At 41.6% G+C, this 20,047-nt stretch overlaps 1 protein-coding gene across 1 annotated transcript in view; it reads left to right on the top strand.

Annotated features, from left to right (window-relative positions):
- DGKI (diacylglycerol kinase, iota) overlaps nucleotides 1-15,111 on the top strand; it is a 270,690-nt gene extending 255,579 nt beyond the window's left edge. Inside the window, exons 32-34 of the mRNA XM_012642753.1 lie at nucleotides 8,344-8,380; nucleotides 10,099-10,198; nucleotides 14,995-15,111. Of these exons, the coding sequence (XP_012498207.1) occupies nucleotides 8,344-8,380; nucleotides 10,099-10,198; nucleotides 14,995-15,111 (254 nt within the window). The remainder of the gene's footprint in view (nucleotides 1-8,343; nucleotides 8,381-10,098; nucleotides 10,199-14,994) is intronic.
- Nucleotides 15,112-20,047: the final 4,936 nt, after the last annotated feature.

The following is a 20,047-nucleotide window of genomic DNA, read 5'->3' as shown; positions in this document are numbered from 1 at the left end:
GGCACACACACACACAGACACACACACACACACATCATAGGTTTATTCGGTTCCCCATGATGATGTCTAGCACCACGGACAATGAATAAAGCCACAATGCTTCTTTGTTATTTTTCCCTTAAGAAAATGTCTCAGGATTTCTACTGCACAAGGTTTGGGTGAGCATTAGATCTATATTTTCACTTCATTTTTCTTTAGCTAGGGTTTAAAGCTCTCCTAGTTGCCATCTCCTTGATCATTCCCAATCCTTTCTAGTTTACCCTTTACCCAGTGAAATCGAATGCTTACTCACATACCTTAAGCCATTTGGTGCTCACCTGCTTTCTCTGAGTTAGGTGAGAGAGCCGCCATCTATTTGAGTGGTAATGCACCCAGGAACCCCTCTCCCTCTCCCTCTCTTTACCTCCCCAAAAAGAAGCAATGTTCTCCCCCAACCCCCAGCCCCTGCCATTCTAGGCTCCCCTCTGTATTCACTGTCTCACCTGGTCTCACTTAGGGACTGCCGTCAGCTCCTGTTTTGACAAGGCTGCATTGAACATGGAATCTCCTATGTTTGAGACTCAGCTCAGCTGGGATGTCTGGCAGGCCAGGACACCTGAGCCTTTCCCTACACCTGGTCTTTTATCCCAGGCTTCTTCACAGCATTGTGGTCCTGGGGTTCCTAGTGGTGAGAATGGCAGCTGGCAGATGTCCTGAGGCTAGTCTGAGAAGTCATGCATCATCTCCACTTGCCTTCTGTTGGCTAAAATGAGTCACAGGGCCAGCCCAGACTTAAAGGGTGAGGAAATAGACTCCATCGTTTGATGAAATGATCCGTGAATAATTTGTGGCCATATTTAATCTACCACATTCCCTTACTTTCCCTCTTCTTTAATTTAAAATGATGATCCTACCCTCACAATATCCTGAACTTGTAACTCACCTTGAATCCCCAGGAGCTCTGCTTTTCTGTTTTTTCTGTGGTTCTGGATCCTGAGCTAGGATCCAGATTTAGCAAATAAAAAACACGACAACAGGTTTTTTAGCATAAGTATATCCCATGCAATATTTGGGATATACCTATGCTAAAAACAAAAACAAAAACTCTCCCCTCAGCTGAGTCTTCTCAGGGACATGAACCATGAGGAATAGGATGATATTACTCTAACACTGTGGCTTTTCACTTTTCCTACTTCCTCTCCTTCCCCTAATAAAGCCTCTAAAATCACCTTTAACTCAAGCTCCTGGAGCTTGGAGTTTCTAATCCCCAATGTAAATCAGTATACACTACTTTGCCTGGCATCAAATTCAACTGTCACTTTGGTCTCTGAGACCTTTGATGAAAACCTAACATTCCAATACAGACTAGTAGTTTCTCATCAGTCTGCAGCGTCTCTTGCAAAGGGTGAGTCATACAACACCCACTCTGCCAAAACTGATGGACACAAAGGAAGTCATTCTTCTTTTTTGGAGGGAGGCGGGCAGTGCTCATTTCCCCAGTGTTTTGATTAGATTTTGTAAATTAATTGGTTTAATATTTATGCTCATGAGCAAAAAAAAAAAAACGTAAGATTTACAGTAATTATCTTGACTTTACTCCCAGGCAAACAGTTCCCAAGGTCTTCGGAAGTATCCTATACCCTCCCTGCCTCACCAGGGTCCCTAATTGCCCAGGAGATACCTGGGAGAACAGGGAGAAAGACAGTGGAGATAAAGCACAACCCATCTCTTTTGTTTGAAAATAAAATCTTATTATGATCTTCAGTCCAATGATCACTGCATTTTTGATGATGGCAATTTTTAACACTTTACTGCTATAGCTGGATAATGGGAACTCAAATGCAATTGATTTTTATTGAAGTTAGTTTTTATCAACCTGATAAACATTATCAATTTCATTCTTGACATCCATCTAATCATTTCTATTTATTCAGGAAAATGGATGTAAAATCCTTTGTTATAGTGTAATTCACCTGGCTCTGGGAAAGCTAAGCACTTCAGTTGAACTGCTGGGTTGTTTTCATTATTTTTACTTGCTTATTTAGTTTATATCAACCTTTGCATTTTAGAATTGAAAACTATCTTTGCTGAACCATTCCTCTCTTTTAAATTATAGAAACTCCTTGAAATTATAGTGGTCTTGAAGTCAGGGACAAGTACACAGAAAACATTACCCTTTCTCTACACTATAATCACCTTCTTAATGGGATCTCTGTTGATTAAAATAGTTAGTCTCTCCTAACTTGTTAATGGTGATAACTGCAGTCCTCTGGCCTGACAAAGAAAATAAACAGCCTCTTCCAAGAGGCCTCAGTGAGGCTGGGCTTTAGCATCAGATTTGCAGTAGTGAAAAAAAGTCTGAGCAGTTTGAATTAATGTAAATAAAAAAATGAAGAAAGAAAATTTGTGCGCTATGCCAAAGATCAAGAAAAACTTCCCTGCTAGTCATCGAATGGTGCAAATCTCTTCAAGGTCTAATTATTTATTTATTTTTACAATTGGGTTTAAATTTGTCCTGTGGCTTCCTATAATATATATCTGAAAAATTGTTCAACAACCTAACTGTAAAGACGCTTTGAATAGCAACAGTTCTGAGGACTCCGCGGGCTCTTTTCAAGGCACACAGCAGATGCTGTCCGCAGCTCCTGAGCGGATCCTGCCTTTGCTGACTGCACCCTTGCTCTTTGAGCCCCTTCCCCTCCGCTTTGCCCTCTTCTCATTGGATATTTATGGGGAAGAGCATGAGCCACCATCAAGAGGACGCCTCCTGAACAAGAGTCCCAAGAGATCGGTTATTCTCCCAGACACACCGGCCAGCCATTTATTTCTCTTCTAAAGGCTCTTTCAGAGCAGGCTGGGGCCTATTTGACATGAGATGTTTGGTACGTTCTGAAAACGAGGCAGGAGGCCTGTGTTTTTCTCATCCTGCATCTTCTTCCTTTGGAATTCTCTCATGTATACAACATGCTGCTTTCCTTTATGAGAAACTGGAATTCGGGCATTTAGAGGGTTGAAAAGAGACTCAAGGAGGAGGAAGAGAGTTAACAATTCCACAGAGACAGGGCGAGAGAGGAAGGATACAGGACGGTTCCAGCCCAGATTCCCCTCTGTGGTTCCCGCTTTTCAATTCCTTTCAACCATATTTTCCCGCTCCCTCCCCTGTAGTTTACCCCTGAGAGGGACTCTGCTGTTGTTTTGTTTCTTTACCACCCTGCACATTTTGCTCTTTTGTTTTCGTTCTCCCCCACGCCTACCCCAGCCTCCTACTGCTTTTCCTGATAGAAATCTCACTCAGGCATTTCCTTTTTGATTTCAATGGCTTATTTTGTCTTCCCTCTTTTTCTGCCTTCAGTCTTTCTTTTCTTTTTTTTAACCCCCCTTTTTCTGCCTCTGGTCCCAGAGAGAACGGGACCACCGTCCTGCTGGGACAGGATGACAGTGCTGTTCGCATTCCCAGTGCCAGCTCTCCCCACATCTGTGCAGCCTTTGTCCGGGGGCAGAGGAGGATTTGGAATGGTCTACTGGCAGCGTCAGGGAGACTAATGGGAAATGAAGGCCTGAGAGAGAGGCCATGGGAGGGGGAAGGAATAGCAAAGGGGATTTGGTACATTGTTGTGGGAAGCAAATTAAAGGGTGCATGTCACAAAGACACATCATACATAACACAAATACAGTATTGATGAGAAAGTCGCATCAGCAGGAAATGGGGTGTCCAACGTTGGAATTTGGAGAGCTTGACCACTCGCCACGATGTTCACTTTCTCATTTTGAAAGATTTGTGAAGTTTTGCTTCCTTGGGCATTCCCTGGGCTTCACTCGAATACTGATGTGTTTGTTCCCTTAACAGAGTTTAATTTCCAGACCGTTTTCCGTATAGCACCGTCTTTTGGATCCATGTTTCAATGATGGCTCTTTCTCTGAAAAAAAAAAAAAAAGTCATATTGGCTGGGATCTCAAATGATTTAAAATGTCTTTTATTCTTTCATTCATTAAAACATTCCAATTCTGTCCCAGGCACTTTTGAGAAAAAAAAAATGTTACAGTAATAATCACTGACTGCTACCCTCTACTGTTTCAAATGTTTTAAATACATTAACATTTAATTCTCACAACAACCCTACACAGGAAGCTCCCTTCTCCATTTGACAGGTGGTGAAAACATGGTAAGGTTGGGTTACTTGCTGAAACCCATATGTGTATGTGAAATGGTCTGTGCCCCCCTGTTCCCAGTACCAACCAGGGAAACAAAACATGCATAAACCCCCACGGTGCCGGGCAGCTCCATGTGAATACTCGCACAGGGCTCAAGTGACCACTGGTACAGGTTCCGGCAGAGCAGCAATTGTTTTCATCTGGAAATTTCATGGAGAAATTTGCACTCGTATTCCATCAGTAGGGATTCTATAGTTTTATCGTGCAGGGCAGCTGAGGGATGAAGTGTGAACATTTTAGTAAAACCTGGCGGGGACAGAAACCTGAGATTTCTTTTTCTATTCAGGGAACAACAGTGAGTTCTCTGCTGACAATTTGATGGTATTCCTTCAAATTCCTTAGGGATGATGGCGTAATATCCACAATCAGAATATATGTATGTGTGTGTGTAAAATAAGCCCCAAACCCAAATGTTGCCCATTGATTTACATTGAAGGAATTCCGTCTTCTTTGTTTTTTCTCTCGTATTTTTCTCCTTTTCTCTTCTTTTTTTTAAAAATTGTAGGTGCTATTATTTATACTTTTTTGTTCTTTCAAGAGAATCTGTGTGGTCTTTGTTGGTTTTTGTCTCTCTGGTCCTCCCTCCTCCAAATCTTACACCAGTGCTACTAAACAACATGTACTGTTCAGCTCAGTTCCCGATTGGTCAGTGCGGGACCAAACACGGAGGGAGACGACAGCCTTGTGTTAGGCCTCTGCTGGCATCCACTCTTCCTGTTTCTTCCTCTGCACCCCCTTCCTTGCTAGCACTGTGCAAACATAGTTATTTTAAAGTCAGCTAAAAAATGATTAGAATATGTACCTGTGCAATTAAAAATACCTCCCACTCCCATCTACATGAGCTGGCTGCCACCCTTCCCTCTTCTTGGCCAGAATTCAAAAGGTTCTGCTATTTGGGGATTATCTGTGTTGATGGAAAGATAAGGAAGATTAGGGTTAATTAAATTGATTATTTCAGAGCCATTCCCAAAACCTTTAATTAGAGTTTCTTTAGATATTAATTGAGAGCAAAAGTTTCTTCTTTTAGTATTAGCGCCTCTTCCTCTCACCCCTGCCAGCTGTGGAAGATTAAAGGAGAAGGAGGGAGGGTGATGAGCCCTGGGGGCGTGCCTGGCTCGCAGATGGTAGAATCAGGTCTGGAATAATTCTGGGGTGGCTGCATTTGTAGTGATTGTGGTCAGAAATTACGAGGAAAAGGTCCTTTTTCTTGTCCCTACCTTCATATTGTCAAACTATGGCTATTCTAGCCTAATTAAAATGCTTCAGGGCCCCCCCTCACTAGTGGAGAGGCTTAGGCCTCGCAGGACCAGGGACCCACTGTGGTGCAGCTCCCAGAGCACTGAATGACAGTGCGGAATGAAGGAGAAAAGCAAACAAGGTCTCTGTTGCCTGAATATTTGTGCAATTAGCTGTATTGATGGGAATAGAATTATTATACTAGTGAGGCTCGGCTGCTCTGCTCATGTTCATGGAATTCTTTTCAAAATGAATGGCTTAGAATGTTTGCTGAAGGTGACAGGCCCTCTTTCAGAGGACGATTGGGTGCAGCAAGCCTTTTGCTCCTGATGTGGGGAAGGCCTTGTCAGCAGTGAAATAGGCCTGGAGTGCTCGGTGCTCAGGAAGTATACTTTGAGTCAACAAGTGGCTTCAAATGTAAGTGGGAGTGAAATGACTCTTTTACATCATGGTGCTTCACTCATGTTCCGACCTCTTGACTTAGGGTTACCTGCTGTATTAGGCCAGAGAATAGGACAGTAGATACTATCTAGACTTTGAATAGTGCCTATAGTGTGCCAGACACTCTTTTAAGCACATTGCATATAATGAATCATAAAACCTCATAACAACCCTATGAGATAAATATTATTATTAAGTTGATTTTACATATGCAACAACCAAGGGACTGAGAGATTAAATAAACTTGCCCAATATCTAGTAAGTGGTAGAGCCGGGATTTTGAACCAAGGAGGGACCATTTACGGCCTTATTACAGCCCCGTACTCCTTGGCACTTCTTTGGGTGTGTGTGGGGGGCGGGTGGAGGGATTATTATTCATGTTTTCTTACATAGTAGTGAGGAACAAAAAGGAATGAGTTAAATTTTTGTTGAATCCTTAGTATATGATAGGTGCTAGAGGGATACAAAAATAATAAATTGTTCTTATACTCAAGGGATTTAGAATGATTTAAGGAGACAAAGCATACATTTGAAAAGCAAATACATAGTAAAAGGGTAGAACCAAATAAGTGATATTTTTTCTTTTTATTTTATGTACTAGGCCTTGTACCAAATAAGTGTTATGGGAGTTCAGAGAAGGGATAGATTTCTTCTGTCAAAGATCATCTTTTCAGAGGATCTTGTACCAGACTGGGCTTTAAAGAACACGTGAGATTTAGGTGTGTGGTTAGACAAGGAAGGCTGTTCTGGACAGAGAGAGTGAAGGCTTCAAGCTCTTAGACCTGGGAAAGCCTAAGAAAGATATGGTCAGTTGTGCAGTGACCAGTTTAGCTTTTCTGAAAAATGGAACATTGGGAACAAATTGAGGAAGGGTAGTTCCAAGTGAAAGACTGTGAGCCTCAATGTTTAAATACTTGGGAGTAAGCTGTGTATAAGATGTATTAGAAACCTGGAAATCTAGATGATACAAGACTTTATTTTTTATTTTTCCAAGTAGCAGTTTCTGCATGCTAATTGTGTCCCAGGCAGAGGCCTGTCGGAGGTCTATTGGTCAAATAGGACAAATAGGAAAGACAAGTAGGAGAGACAACACAAGGGAAGGCTCGCTGGGTCCGAGTGAACAGGAGATGTGGAAGAGAGGAGCCCAGGATGGTTTAGCTCTTAGGTGAGGAGGAGGAGGATTGCGAAGTCCCGTAACATCTCAGTTATCTTCTCCTTGACCAACGATTTTCATGGTTAGAAAGTCATAGCCTCTTCTTCTTCTTACACTTGATAAGTTAATTTTCAATAAATATTAATATTGAAAATTATTACCAGTACAGAGAGCCAATCATCAGGGTCGTATTTTTTAAAGACAAAAATACTCAAAACCCAGAACCATGTTTGGCACTTCCTAGAATATTTATTCATCAATTCAACCAATATTTAAGCATCTTCTTGGTCCCAGGCTCTATGCTAGGCACCAAGGAGTAACAGTGGTGGACAAAGCATAGGCCAAAACTTCAAGAGGCTTACTAGAGTCTAGTTATGGAAGGAGACAAATCAGCAAGTGATTTAAAAATGGTTTTACAAGTGTCATGAGTGGTATTAATATGATCATGTTATTATATATTTCCACTTGCTTGAGATGGTCCCAGTTTGGACGATAAATTATTTTACCATCCAACTATAGGAAACAGGATCAGTACATAAAGTGAAGAATTATGTAGGCAGAGTGTTTAATACAATGTTTGGAGTGTAGTCATAGGAGGCTTGATGAAAAAAGTATGTCTTAACTGATACTTGCAGGCTGATTTGGGCAAGGGATTGCAGGGAAGGACACAGTGGTGAAGATGAGTAAGGGTGGACGTTCTAAGCAGCATTTGCCGATTGAATGGATTAGTGAACCAATAAAGCATGGTAAAAGGGCAAACTCACAGAATATTTCAATTTTTAATGATGCATCTATAATCATTTAATGTATAACATTTATTCCTAGTCTTGGAGGGAAACCTTTACAAAAAGTAAGTTTTAAAATAAGGAAACTAAACTAGATGATAGATATGGTGCCTTCCAGCTTTAATATTACGTGGGTAAGGCCTCATCCCAAACAACCTGCAGCTAGAGAAGGAAAGTCCTGGTTCTTAAAGCCCACCTGATTGGCCCCTTTCTTTCTGCTTAGCCACTCAGTTATTTTTCAGTTATTCTATTTCAATTCATTTTATTTCTTCAGCTTAATTGAATGCTGCTCAACAGCAGAGACCACCTCATTCTTTTGTATCTCCCATGCTGTTCATGTGGCTCATGGAGATTGGGAGACTGGTGATGAAGCGATAGAGGGATCCTTTCATTCTTCTTTTTATCTTATTACTCCTATCACTAAATATATTTTTTACTTAGCTTTCGAGGCATTTTAATGCTATAGCTATAGATTATCTGTTAATGGCTAGTTTTTGAGCTTATTTTTGACGGATGTCTCACTTTCTTTTTACTTAGGACCTTCCGAGTTATTGGATATGGCAGACAGCGAAACGTGAGTGTTGCCTTTCTTTACATAGTTTAGATTATTTTCTTCAGAACATATCCAGGAAAAGACTGTAGTCTATGGGGACTGTTATAGGGACTATCACTTGATTTTAACTTCATTGATTAAAATTCCACTTTCAACTATATTTATAACTATGCAAGGCTAATCTTGTAAATCGAAAATGACACAATACAAATTGATTGTGTGTCATAATGCTTGCATGCATAGTCAACGCTTTTCATCTGTTAGAGCTTCCTACAAGGAAGGCACTTCTGCACTGGTGCATCTTGGACTGCTGAGAAGTCTAAATAAATACATTTGCCTTTTTGTGTGCCCACCACGTTTATTCTTTCTCAACTGGGATTTGTGATAAAATGAAGCCCTACTGCCTAAGGCATCCTTTGCAGGTAATGACACTTCTCTCTAGTCTAGAACGGGACAAGTTATAGAAATTGTGTACCACCACTGGAAAACCGAGGGCATAGTAACTCCAGCCATTTTCTGTGCTCTGTGGTTCAGATGAGGAACCCTGGTTGAGAAGGTCATCCACTCTGGGAAGGAGCCGAAAGGGATAACGTTTGTTTTCAACCTTCTTATTCCTATGGCAGCAAAATAGCTGCTGCTCCTCAAACGGGAACAAAGAAAGGCTGTACAACTAACCCTGAATGCCATATGGGAACCACTAGAGAACTTCAAAGAAATTTGAAAGGGGCTAAATGTGATGAGGGTGGAGAGGAATGAGGTGGTGAGTAGCTAAGTGGGTGGGCGCAGGAGTAGGACTGAAGACTGGAGACGAGTGAGGAGCCGTAGGGCCGTGAGTTAGCAGGCACGGAAGAAACGGTCCACTGCTCCGTAGGGCTGGTCCACACACCAGCACATCCCACTGGCGAGATGGGAAGTGCTGCCCTCACTTACCCAGGTTGCCTTCTCTAAGGGCTGTGATTGATTTTTCATGAAACGCTTTGGGGCTCAGAATGGGAACGTCCTCTTCCCTGTACTGCCTGTCAGAGGTCGGGAAATGGCCATTTCCCTTGCCCTCTTCCCACCCCGAGTGGCTGGCCTCAGGCCTGCTGCCTACTGGGGGAGACTTGGCGCTCGAGCTCTCCCAGAGTCTCACTGTGCCTGTCAGAAACCCTCCCCAGCTGCCCCTCCTTCCGCCTGCCACTCACACAGTTCCCAGAGTGGGTAGAGCAGAGTGGGTGTTGGCCTGGTTCTTTGAAGTTGGGTTCCCAGGGGCTATTCCTCTGAAGGCCAAATGGTGGTCTCCCAAGCGCTGGGTGATGTGTCTGAAGGGCCCATGGTTCTCCACGCTGCACCCTACTTCACCCGGTGCCCTTCACGCTCTGCCCAAATGGAGGCACAGAGAGAATTGCATTCAGACACACACCTACGCCATCAGTCTATTTAATAGTGCCACTGAATATAATCTAAATCAAACATTAGTAGTTTAAAAAAATCACTAAGCTTAGTAAACCAATATTGTTAGAAAAGAGGCTGGAGTCAGATATTACAGTCTAATAATATCTGATGATACTCAAGGAATTTTTAGATACCCCTCTGCCCACCTCCCCCGAATGTACCCTGTAGCCAAGGTCTCAGCTGCCTGTAGGGAGGGAGGCTAAGGAGCTCCTACATCAGCAACATGAGCAGGATACTGTCCCTTACTGCTCTCCTGCTGCCTCCAACCCCTTTATGGGTGGTTTCCCATTTCATCTTTGATTTAGGGGTGAGACTGCTCTGCACAAGGCTGCCTGCCAGCGGAACCGGGCTGTGTGCCAGCTTCTGGTGGACGCAGGAGCATCTCTGAGAAAGACGGACTCCAAGGTAACTCGATGAGTGAGTGCAAGCATCCTCCCACTGGGCGAGATCGCGGGCACCATTGCTTCATTTGTGCCCATAGTACAGGCGTCCATTCTGTGCTTATGGAAGTGCCTGGGGCTTTGGAAAAAGGAGGAAAAAATAGAGTGCTTCATTTAGAGAAACTGCAGTTTAAATGTATGAGCACAAAGGGAGGTTGTGTGCTTGCCTATGGGGCTTCATAAACCTCTGAACATGCTGGCCTTGGGACTTCAGGACTGTCCTGATGAATGCCAGCCGCCAAGTCAAGGGGAGGTGGGGCCCAAAGCCCTAGGACAGGGGTCAGGGCCACGTTCAAAGACTTTGGCCTGATTACTGGGAAACGCTTTGGGATTTCTCCTTCAGTACTTAATCTAGTGTGGTATAAAGTTTGTGATTTATGTTGCCCCATATATGGGTGCCAAAGTGATTCCCTATTGGCTCCGAGGATGGTGAGTCCTGGCTTTGAGATGGTTATAATCTTAAATCTGATACATTTATGTAGTTCTCTTTTTTAAAAAAGTTTCTTTCTATTTGTTTTCTTATATTATTTCCTAAAAGTTAGCCTCAGAAATGACATAGGGTGGGAATTATAGTCATTCATAGGTGCAGGAATAAAACCTAAAGAAAGTTAAGTATGACTTTGGACCAGTACCTGAGCCCCAATCCAAATTCAGCTCTTTGATTACCCAGTCCAATGTTCTTTCAGCGACTCCATTATTCTCATTTGGTGACAGAATTCCCTAGTGCCCCAGCACGATGATGTGTAACAACAGGAGCAAACTTGGATTGCACTTATGGTTTGAATAATCTGTTGTGTTGCCACACAGTGATACCTACGGCATTGTGGGTTGAAATGTGGCTGGTTTCTCTGCAGCAGAAGTTATGTAAATCTGGATTCAAAGTGTGCGGCTATTTTAATAAGAGGGCAGTGAGGCCAGAAATTGATAGTGTGGCACATACACCAACCTTGAGGCCTCAGGAGACACTCTGTTTGGGAGGACTGAGATCGGGCGTATGAGTTGTTTCAGTTTACAGAGAGCACCCAAGAGAAAGGGTTGAAAGATGGAGCAAAACAGTTGCAGCTTAGTAGAGTTGACCTAGGACTCAGAGGGAGAAAAAGAGGAAAAGAGAGAGGGAAAGAGAAGAGTTTACATGGAAGATCAACCCCACAGAAGATCCTGATAAGCTCTGAGGGTTCTAAAGTACTCTGGGTAGACTCCGAGAAAGGACCAACCATGTAACTGTGGAGGGTTGCAGAGAAGAATTTTAATATATAGATAAGGCCTTCATTAAGCAGGTACTGAGTAACCTAGGTTTTGGGCTAATGAATGTAGCCATGACACATAGATAAGTGACTCAGACACCTAATTAATGGCCTGAGCTCCATTAGACTGACTTATGTGATGAGAATATGCCTATGTGCAATTTTGCCCTGGGGCTTCCTCCAGCCTCAGCGCGCTGTGAAATAACTTTGTCTCCCGAGTGGTCTTCTCTTTCCTCTCTGAGCCCATTGCGTTGTGCAGAATTCTCCACTTCCCTGGCCACTCACCAACATCCTTGCTCTCTGATAGGTCCCCAGCTGCCTCAGTTCCTCCCTAGGCATATCAGACACACTGGAGCTGTGTCCTGGTTTCTAGCTGGTCTGTTACCTGTGGGCTAGCTCACTGACTATATTACTTCAAATGTGATATTCTTCCCAGATGGTATTTGTGCTCAGGTGTTTTGTTGTTTAACCTGACTGAGAAACGCACACCTGGTGAGCAGGATTGGTGGGGGCCAGGCTGTGGGGTAGGATGGGCCTTGTGGGACCACTCAGGCCACAGCAAGACAGCTGCCTATTTATCATACAAAGATCAGTCCTGGCTGGGCACGGTGGTTCACGCCTGTAATCCCAGCACTCTGGGAGGCTGAAGCGGGCGGATCGTTCGAGCTCAGGAGTTCGAGACCAGCCTGAGCAAGAGCGAGACCCCCCGTCTCTACTAAAAAAAAAATAGAAAGAAATTAATCGGACAACTAAAACTATATAGAAAAAATTAGCTGGGCATGGTGGTGCATGCCTGTAGTCCCAGCTACTTGGGAGGCTGAGGCAATAGGATCGCTTGAGCCCAGGAGTTTGAGGTTGCTGTGAGCTAGGCTGATGCCACGGCACTCACTCTAGCCAGGGCAACAGAGTGAGACTCTGCCCTCTGCCTCAAAAAAAAAAAAAAAAAAAAAGGCCAGTCCTGTGCTTAACTCAGATAATGGCAAGAAGGGGAGGAGATGCATGAAATAGAGGACAAACCAGCTGGGAATCAGGAGACCTGGCTTCTGAGCCGGTCATTCTTTTAAATCTTTCTAAGTTTCTGAATCAGATAAAGGGACTCAATGTTCTTTGGGAATTCTTCCTGTTTGGGGTTGTGTATGTGTGTGCTTTTTTCAAAATGCAAATAACTTTATTATTTTTATGATTATAGTACATCCTCACATAGAAAACTAGCAATGTAGAAAAACATTCACAAAAAAAAAGCAGAACCAAAAATCACTGGAAATCCTACAGCTAGTCCTAAATACTATTAAACATTTAATGATCTCTCTTCTCATGTTAGTGTGTCTACTTTTCTCTCTCATTTTTTTTCCCAATTAGATGAAGTCATACTATATATGCTATTAAGTGATGTTGTAGAGATATTATCAGATGAAGTAATATAGCTATCTTTCATCCCTTTTTAGGGATTCTTTAATTTTACCATTCTGTAACTTGATGCTAGGTTAAAGCTGAATATGATAATTATAACTGAATTTTCTCCTGGAGTGTTTTGGAGAGAAGCAGTATCCCAAGAATTTCTCTTATTAGAGAACAGTTCCTTAGAAATTAATTCAAAGGCCCACCTCGGCCACCTCTCTGAATATTTGGAAGCTATGAATCAACCTCATTATTACTGAAGTAAAGACAAGATAGTCTACTAAGGCTGTAAACAAGTTGAATAAAAATTATTATAGGAACTTTAAGCTAGTGGTTAAATTTTAAATCCTGACTAAATAAGTAAAATTTTAGAAAGTGTCTAGAGCCATTGTTACTTCCCTTTTATCATCTGCTTGAGATACCCTGGTTGGCTACTTAGAGCAGGTTGAATTGAGGTCAACGGTATCTGTTGGGATAGCCGAGATGGAGGCCGAGAAGTCTTTGATAGTTTTTATAAAACTTGTGTGCATTTGTACATGGAGCTACTCCTTTGGTACAATGATCATGCCTCTACCCCTTCCTTGGAAATTAATATAACTTTTTAAATAGATAACACTGCATCCCTGAACAAAAATTAGAAATTTCGAGGAATGATAAGAATTGGAAAGAATGGATGCTCTCCCTCCTTTTACTGCTGACTTCTATTCACTGGCCTCATTTTAAAAATATTAAAAGTATATAGAAGTGTGTGTGTGTGTGTGTGTGTGTGTGTGTGTGTGTACACAAATGTACAAAAAGTATTATAGTAGGCAGTAAGCAATTATGTGATCATTTAAAATGTTGATGTAGAAGATTTAATGACATAAGAAATTTATGATATATTATTAAGTGAGAAAGTTTATATAATAGTATGTAAACAAAATGTATGTGTTTTTTCTTTCATGGTAAAGACTGCTTTATTGGTAGCAGTAAGTACAAGTCCATAAATATTGATCCCCAAAGAAGAGCTCAGTTATTTATCAGATTACTGATCCATAGAGAGCTGAAAGAAATTGAACCAAGTGATTGCTGGGATGACTGAAGTCAATCCTGCTTCTTGAAAAATGAAGCCACACTCAGATGATGTATGTCATGCGCTGTTCCACCAACTGTCAGAACCATGGTGGCTCCATACAGGAAGACATCCGCTATCCCACCCATTAGATGCACTGGAATTCCATTATCCTGAAACGGCTTTTGTTTCTCTGGAACTTCATTTTCCGAATGCCTGTGTGGAGCAGTGCTGACGGTCCTCTGGGCAGTCGGACCAAGAGTCAACAGATTCCGCAGCATCTTGGCTCAGTCACTGCCCACCAACCACGACAACTGAACACCAGGAACGAAGATCGCAAAATGTGGTTTTATTTTTATGAAAATAATTATGCATAGAAATATAATAGAAAAAGACAAAAATGGTTACTAAGTGGAAGATTAACAGTGGTTGTCTCAGTTTAGGGGAATGATTGGTAATTTTTGTTTTCTTCTTTGTGCTTTCCAACTTTCCCAAGATATTTTTAATCAACATCCATTATTTTGTATTCAGAAGTTAACTCAATTTTTGGAGAGATGAAGTAGCCATAAATTGGGGAGAACTCAACTGAAGACTTTGAAAGCAGAAAAGAAAACCTTTCAGATTGTTTTTGATGATCTTTTCCTTTCAGTTTCTGCTTATTGATTCCCAGAGTTGAGTATGATGGAAAAGTCTTAACCTAGAGACGCAAACACCTGCTTCTCTATTTTTTCATTCAGTGATTTCTATCTCCCTTCCTCCAGAAGGGATCTGTGTCCCAAACTCACTAAGCACACTATTTCCTCCTGTATACTCAGACTCTGTGACCTTCTATTTCCTTAGATGTAAACCTCACCTGTCAAAAGTGATAAACTCTTTCTCTTTAACTTACCAATTTTATGTGTTTGATATAATGCAGGTATAAGATAATAAGTTTGAAAATGTCTTGTGAATTCTAAAACACCAATGGAAGGATTCTTATTAGCAAGTAATCTTTGGGTAGCTCTGTTGCTGTGATTTTTTTAATCTCACACTGAGTGTATCTCTTTCCTTTTCACTATTAACCTATAGGGTAAGACACCTCAAGACAGAGCACAGCAAGCTGGGGACCCAGACTTGGCTGCTTACCTAGAAAGCCGTCAGAACTATAAGATCCTTGGCCATGAGGATCTGGAAACTGCTGTTTGACCCTGGTAGACAGACGAAGAGAACATGAGTGAGCATATCACCTGTGCCCTCCCGGCGACTGGCAGCACCCCTGGAAGAAGCTGATGGAATCCATATATCTGTCTCTCTCCTGTGAGAATCTATCTGAGACCATGCCACCAGGTTTTAAGGGCTACCACTATGTACAACAGAACATGATAGCCCATTGAGAAAGAGGCAGGGTACCTGGAGATTTGTGGAATACAGTATGAGTTCCACAAAATTCGATCCTTATTGCTTCCAGCAAGTAGCATGAACTTCTGTGTTCACCTGTATAATTTATTTTAAAGATTCAAAGGATGTTCGTATTAATGGCACTGCTCCCTCCTCCCCCTATGCATTCATTTTTCCACTGTACCACACAATTCTGTAACTATCCATCAATTTAAAAAATATGATATTATTTCTTCTCTTTACATTCAGTCTCCAAAGACCACAAGATTGTCTGAAGGTCTTCTAAAACCCTCTGGAGGTCCTGCAGAAATATAACTATAAAACCACTTCCATTTCCAAGACAAAATATATCAAGACTACTTAGTGACTCTTTGCATGTCCCCCCCGCATCCCCCCATTTCATTATATAGGAGCTGGGAAGTGCCACATGGATAATGTCAACTCGTGTGCTATATCTCTGAGATACGGTGAGGTGGCATGGGAGTTGTCTGTGCTTGGAGATACCTCAGAGAGGTAACCCAGGGGTCGGTCCGGGCTGCTGGGCTGTAGTCCATAGCCTTGCGGGGCTGGTTCCGCTTGGGCTGTTTGTACAGCTCCGTACTGCCTATGTGTAGCCATCTTTGCCTTTTGCTGCAATAGAGATGAGCAAAGGATACAGCAGAGGCCCACAGCTAGTTTGCAGAACCACTCAATTTTAAGTGCTGTTTAAATTGCAGAGCGGAAAACCGTGTGTGGGAACTGTGGTTACAGGAAATGGAGCACTCTGACAACGTTTACGTCTAAACTTTGTTGAGTGATAATAGAAAGCAGCCTAATTGACTTGAAAAAAGAAAACAGCAAGAGCAAAAGTAGCAACATATGTCAACATATGTCACTTAAGCAAGAAGACGGTCATTGGAATGTTGCACAGAGGCTAATAACTTTAGACTCCTGGATGCAGTAGTAAGCGGGGCCTCATTTTAGGTTTTTCTTCTAGATTTTTGGTTTTCGTTACTCCAAGTAAGCCTTGCCCCAAGGACAAAGCCTTGTTGAATAAGTTCCACTGCCAGATTTCTGGAATGTTTGGGTCTTTCTGATGGATGCTTCAACTATTACTTGTCAGGTCCCAAGGTCATACCTGATAACCCCATTTTCCATGTGTGGGGTAGTCTAACATATTATTTTCCCTACTTTATTTTCCCCTACCAGAAAGTTCTCAGTGCAAACCACTGTGGGAATCCAGCCAGGAATGTCTGTCTGGTAGTAGAATTGCAACGTTTAATCCTGCCACGGACTGGATGGTACTTGAAGGCACCTCTATCAGGGACTCTGTGATAACTGAAGTATCAGAAGAAAAAAAATCTTCTAACTTTCTGTCCAAATACCTATTTGCCTTGGGTATAAGTCAAAAATAAAAGCGAGTGTCCAAGGATTTTGATTCTGGCTAAATCTGATGTCTCCTGAGCTTATTTCTATTTTGCTCTTGGACACAGCCAAGTGCTTTTCTAGTGTCTGTGCATGGGATTGTTTCTCCACACTTACTTTAAAGGTCTGGTGGTGACATTTTGCTTATCTGAATCACATTTTGGTCACATATCACCATTCTGAAGGTACCGCTACGGTATACTATGTTATGTAGGGACAGCCTTTCAGTGGATGGGGGTTTTATTTCCACGGTCTCTCCATGGTCATTTCAAAGTAAAATCATTGGCATTATTTCCAGCTGTGGGATAATGGGTTGTTGCGATTATTTCCATATATTAGTCTCAGAAATGGAACTATCTTTCGGATTTTACAATGAGGGAAGTAGGGCCTACAGTAGATTGTTTCCAGAAGCTAAAAAAATATGCTTCAGGAGAATTTAATCACTGGGCTTCTTCTGGGAGTTTTTGGTTTTTTTTTTCCAGTTGGTGGGACTGGCAAGGCGATGTTGTGGTGACAGAAATATAATCCTTGAAACAGCCTGGAATCTGGCTTCAAATAGTACCTTCCATTCCCTGTGCTGAGCCACGCAGTTGGCCAAGCAGTCGGTTACTCAGACTGCTACTGCTGGGATGAAGAACTTTATTTTCATCAAATACTGTCTCACATTTCTCTGTGAATGATTAATTTTCCAGAGAAAATTTAGGGTACAGGTGGCTATGAGCCAATTCAAATAGCTCTGATTGAGGACATGAGTAAATCCCTGATACGAAAAATGAGGTACTGACTACTATAAGGGTCCTGGTGCATTTGGAAATTGTGCCAAAATTTTTAAAAAGGCATTAGAGTTCTACATTATTGATGAGGAGTGTGATATATGATATATCTTTGAAAAAGCAAAGACCTCGAGAACTTGTGCTTTTCAAAAAAATGTGAGCAGAACAATCACATCTTTAATATGGTTTCAACATTAAATCATCTCCTGTAGCATTTTTTTTCCTTTTTAAATTGGTTACTGTGTGTGACAGTCCTGGGCTTTAGAAAGAGCTAAGGTCTTATGTATCTCAGCCTAAGTACATTGTATCCCTTTCATAACCTATCTGGAAGCATAGAAGCAAATGATCTGGTCCTGATCTGAAAACCCATATAAACTAACAGACATAAAACTCATACCTATAGAAATATCATTTCTACAAAGCCTACTGAGACAGTACTACAAGGAGCAGCTGGCTTAGCCGGCTCCGCTGTGTTTGGCCCTTCGTGTTGTGGCACCGTCCGCTCTGGGATTTCATTTTTAGATTAGGCTGATAGAGGGATGAAAAATGAGGAGTTATTAAAAGGCAACATTCTATAACCTTAAAGGCAGCCATTTTTGCAACCTTATGTTCTAGTATTGCACATGTAAAGAAATAGGACACAGTTCATCTGTGTTTTATCACATTTGAAGACTTGATAAAGAAGAGAAGACAAGATTAGTAACCCAAGAAGGATATAAACACCATGACTAGGAATTTCGCTTTGAGAGTTCACGTTTCCTCTCTAGAGATGTGATAACCAAAAACCAGCACAAGTTTTGAAACGGAATGTAGCTGGCAGACGCACAGCCGTGAAATTAGTGAAGACGAGGACAAAGCCTCGCACACCCCGCTGCTCCCTGGCCTTTCCTGACAGCTGCCTGGGCAGCCCCGTCTGTGCTGGGAGATGCTCAACAGTAGTTCATTCTCATTCAGACCTAGTGACAGTCCCTTTGCCTAAAGGATTTCTGAAATGTATTTACTAGAATCCTCCTAATAGTCACGTCTTAGAAAATGTGGCACAGCAGTTTCATTTTATTACATGTCAATTTTGTTAATATTTAGATTTTTTTAGTTATAAAAGTGGCAAATACTTTGCTTAAGAAGTTTTAATACCACAGGTGAGTATCACGTCCGAAGTCAAGGCGTTTGTCGGTGCTGGTGTCGTGTCCCACTCCCCAGAGATAAACAGTGTTAATGCTGATAAACATCATTGCTTATATGTTACATCAGAAATACTCCATTCATACACAAGCACATATGTGTGTATATTCACCCACATACACAGAACTTTATTTGTATACATATATGTGTATATCTACTGTACACCCATATATTGCATGGGTTTAGAAAAGAGAATAATTTTGAAAGAGTGCTAATCATCAGTATAAATGTATAGTTAACACCAACAGGCAAAGATAGATAAGGTAACAGAGAATTTTCATTTATTTTTTGTTTCCATTATCACTAAGATTAGTTCTACCACTGCATCATTATAACTGCACATGGCATTTGCTACGGCCTGTGTCATAAAACCCATGACCACACATTCTTGTAATTGTTTATGTTGCTTTCCATGAAGCATGAAACTTATCTTAGCCCCAAGACTTACCTATGCTATTTTTGGATTTCGGGTAAAGGAGAATTCCTCCCTCTGTGATGCTCACACCACTTTACAGGGCTGAGTTTACAAAACTAACACTCAGTAGGTTGCTCAATGATGTTTAATTAGGGAAAGCTACTGCCAGGAAGGTGTAGTAACTTGCCTGTAGGGTAGGGTCTGAGCAGCTTGTCTTCCTTCCAGTAGGGGTAGTAATGAAATCACTGAGAACAGCATGAAATTAATATTTTGGTCAATTATGCTATTTAAAAATAAAAATAGTATTTTGTTAAAATGGCTCATCATAACCATCAAAACTACTACTTGCTTTACTTAAATGAATTACATTCATTTTAGGGGAAAAAAGTGGAATGACATCTGTTAAATTAGCTTTCTGGTTAATCTTTAACATTTATTTAGTATAAAATCACTTTTGTCCACATCTTGATAGAATCTCTCAATTCTTCTCACCCTGAGTTTCATACTCAGCTGATTAGAAGTTCTGCAGTTCTCTCTCTGTCAAGCTGCTTAGATTGATTAGGGCCCTACCTTTTTCTGTGTCCCAGTCATCTCGTAGCCCTGTAATTTTCTGGCTGCAGCAACAGTTCTGCTCTTGGACTTTCTGTCCCTGCCGTCAATAATTTTGCCATCCAGCTGACAAATTCTTCCCCAGATATTGTGCTCAAAATGGATCAAAATGAAATTACTCTCTGGGGCAAGTATCCATTTTGTCCAAAGGACAAATAGATGTCCACCGACTTCAATCATCTTATAGGATTATGACAAACATGATTCTGAAAAATAATCTGTCAGGTTTAGCAAATATCTGTTTTTGTCACATGAGAGTCCACGATCATGGCTGCTGCTTCCACAACCAGTGATGTAAGCAACGTGCCCCTGTGACATCACCTGGAGAATTAGATTGTGTATTAATAATTTTTTGCTCCTC

The sequence above is a fragment of the Propithecus coquereli genome, unplaced genomic scaffold, assembly GCF_000956105.1.
Source record: "Propithecus coquereli isolate 6110/MARCELLA unplaced genomic scaffold, Pcoq_1.0 Scaffold186, whole genome shotgun sequence".
Lineage (NCBI taxonomy): Eukaryota > Metazoa > Chordata > Mammalia > Primates > Indriidae > Propithecus > Propithecus coquereli.
The sequence above is the reverse complement of the archived record's forward strand: the minus strand, read 5'-3'. Positions and strand labels throughout refer to the sequence as shown.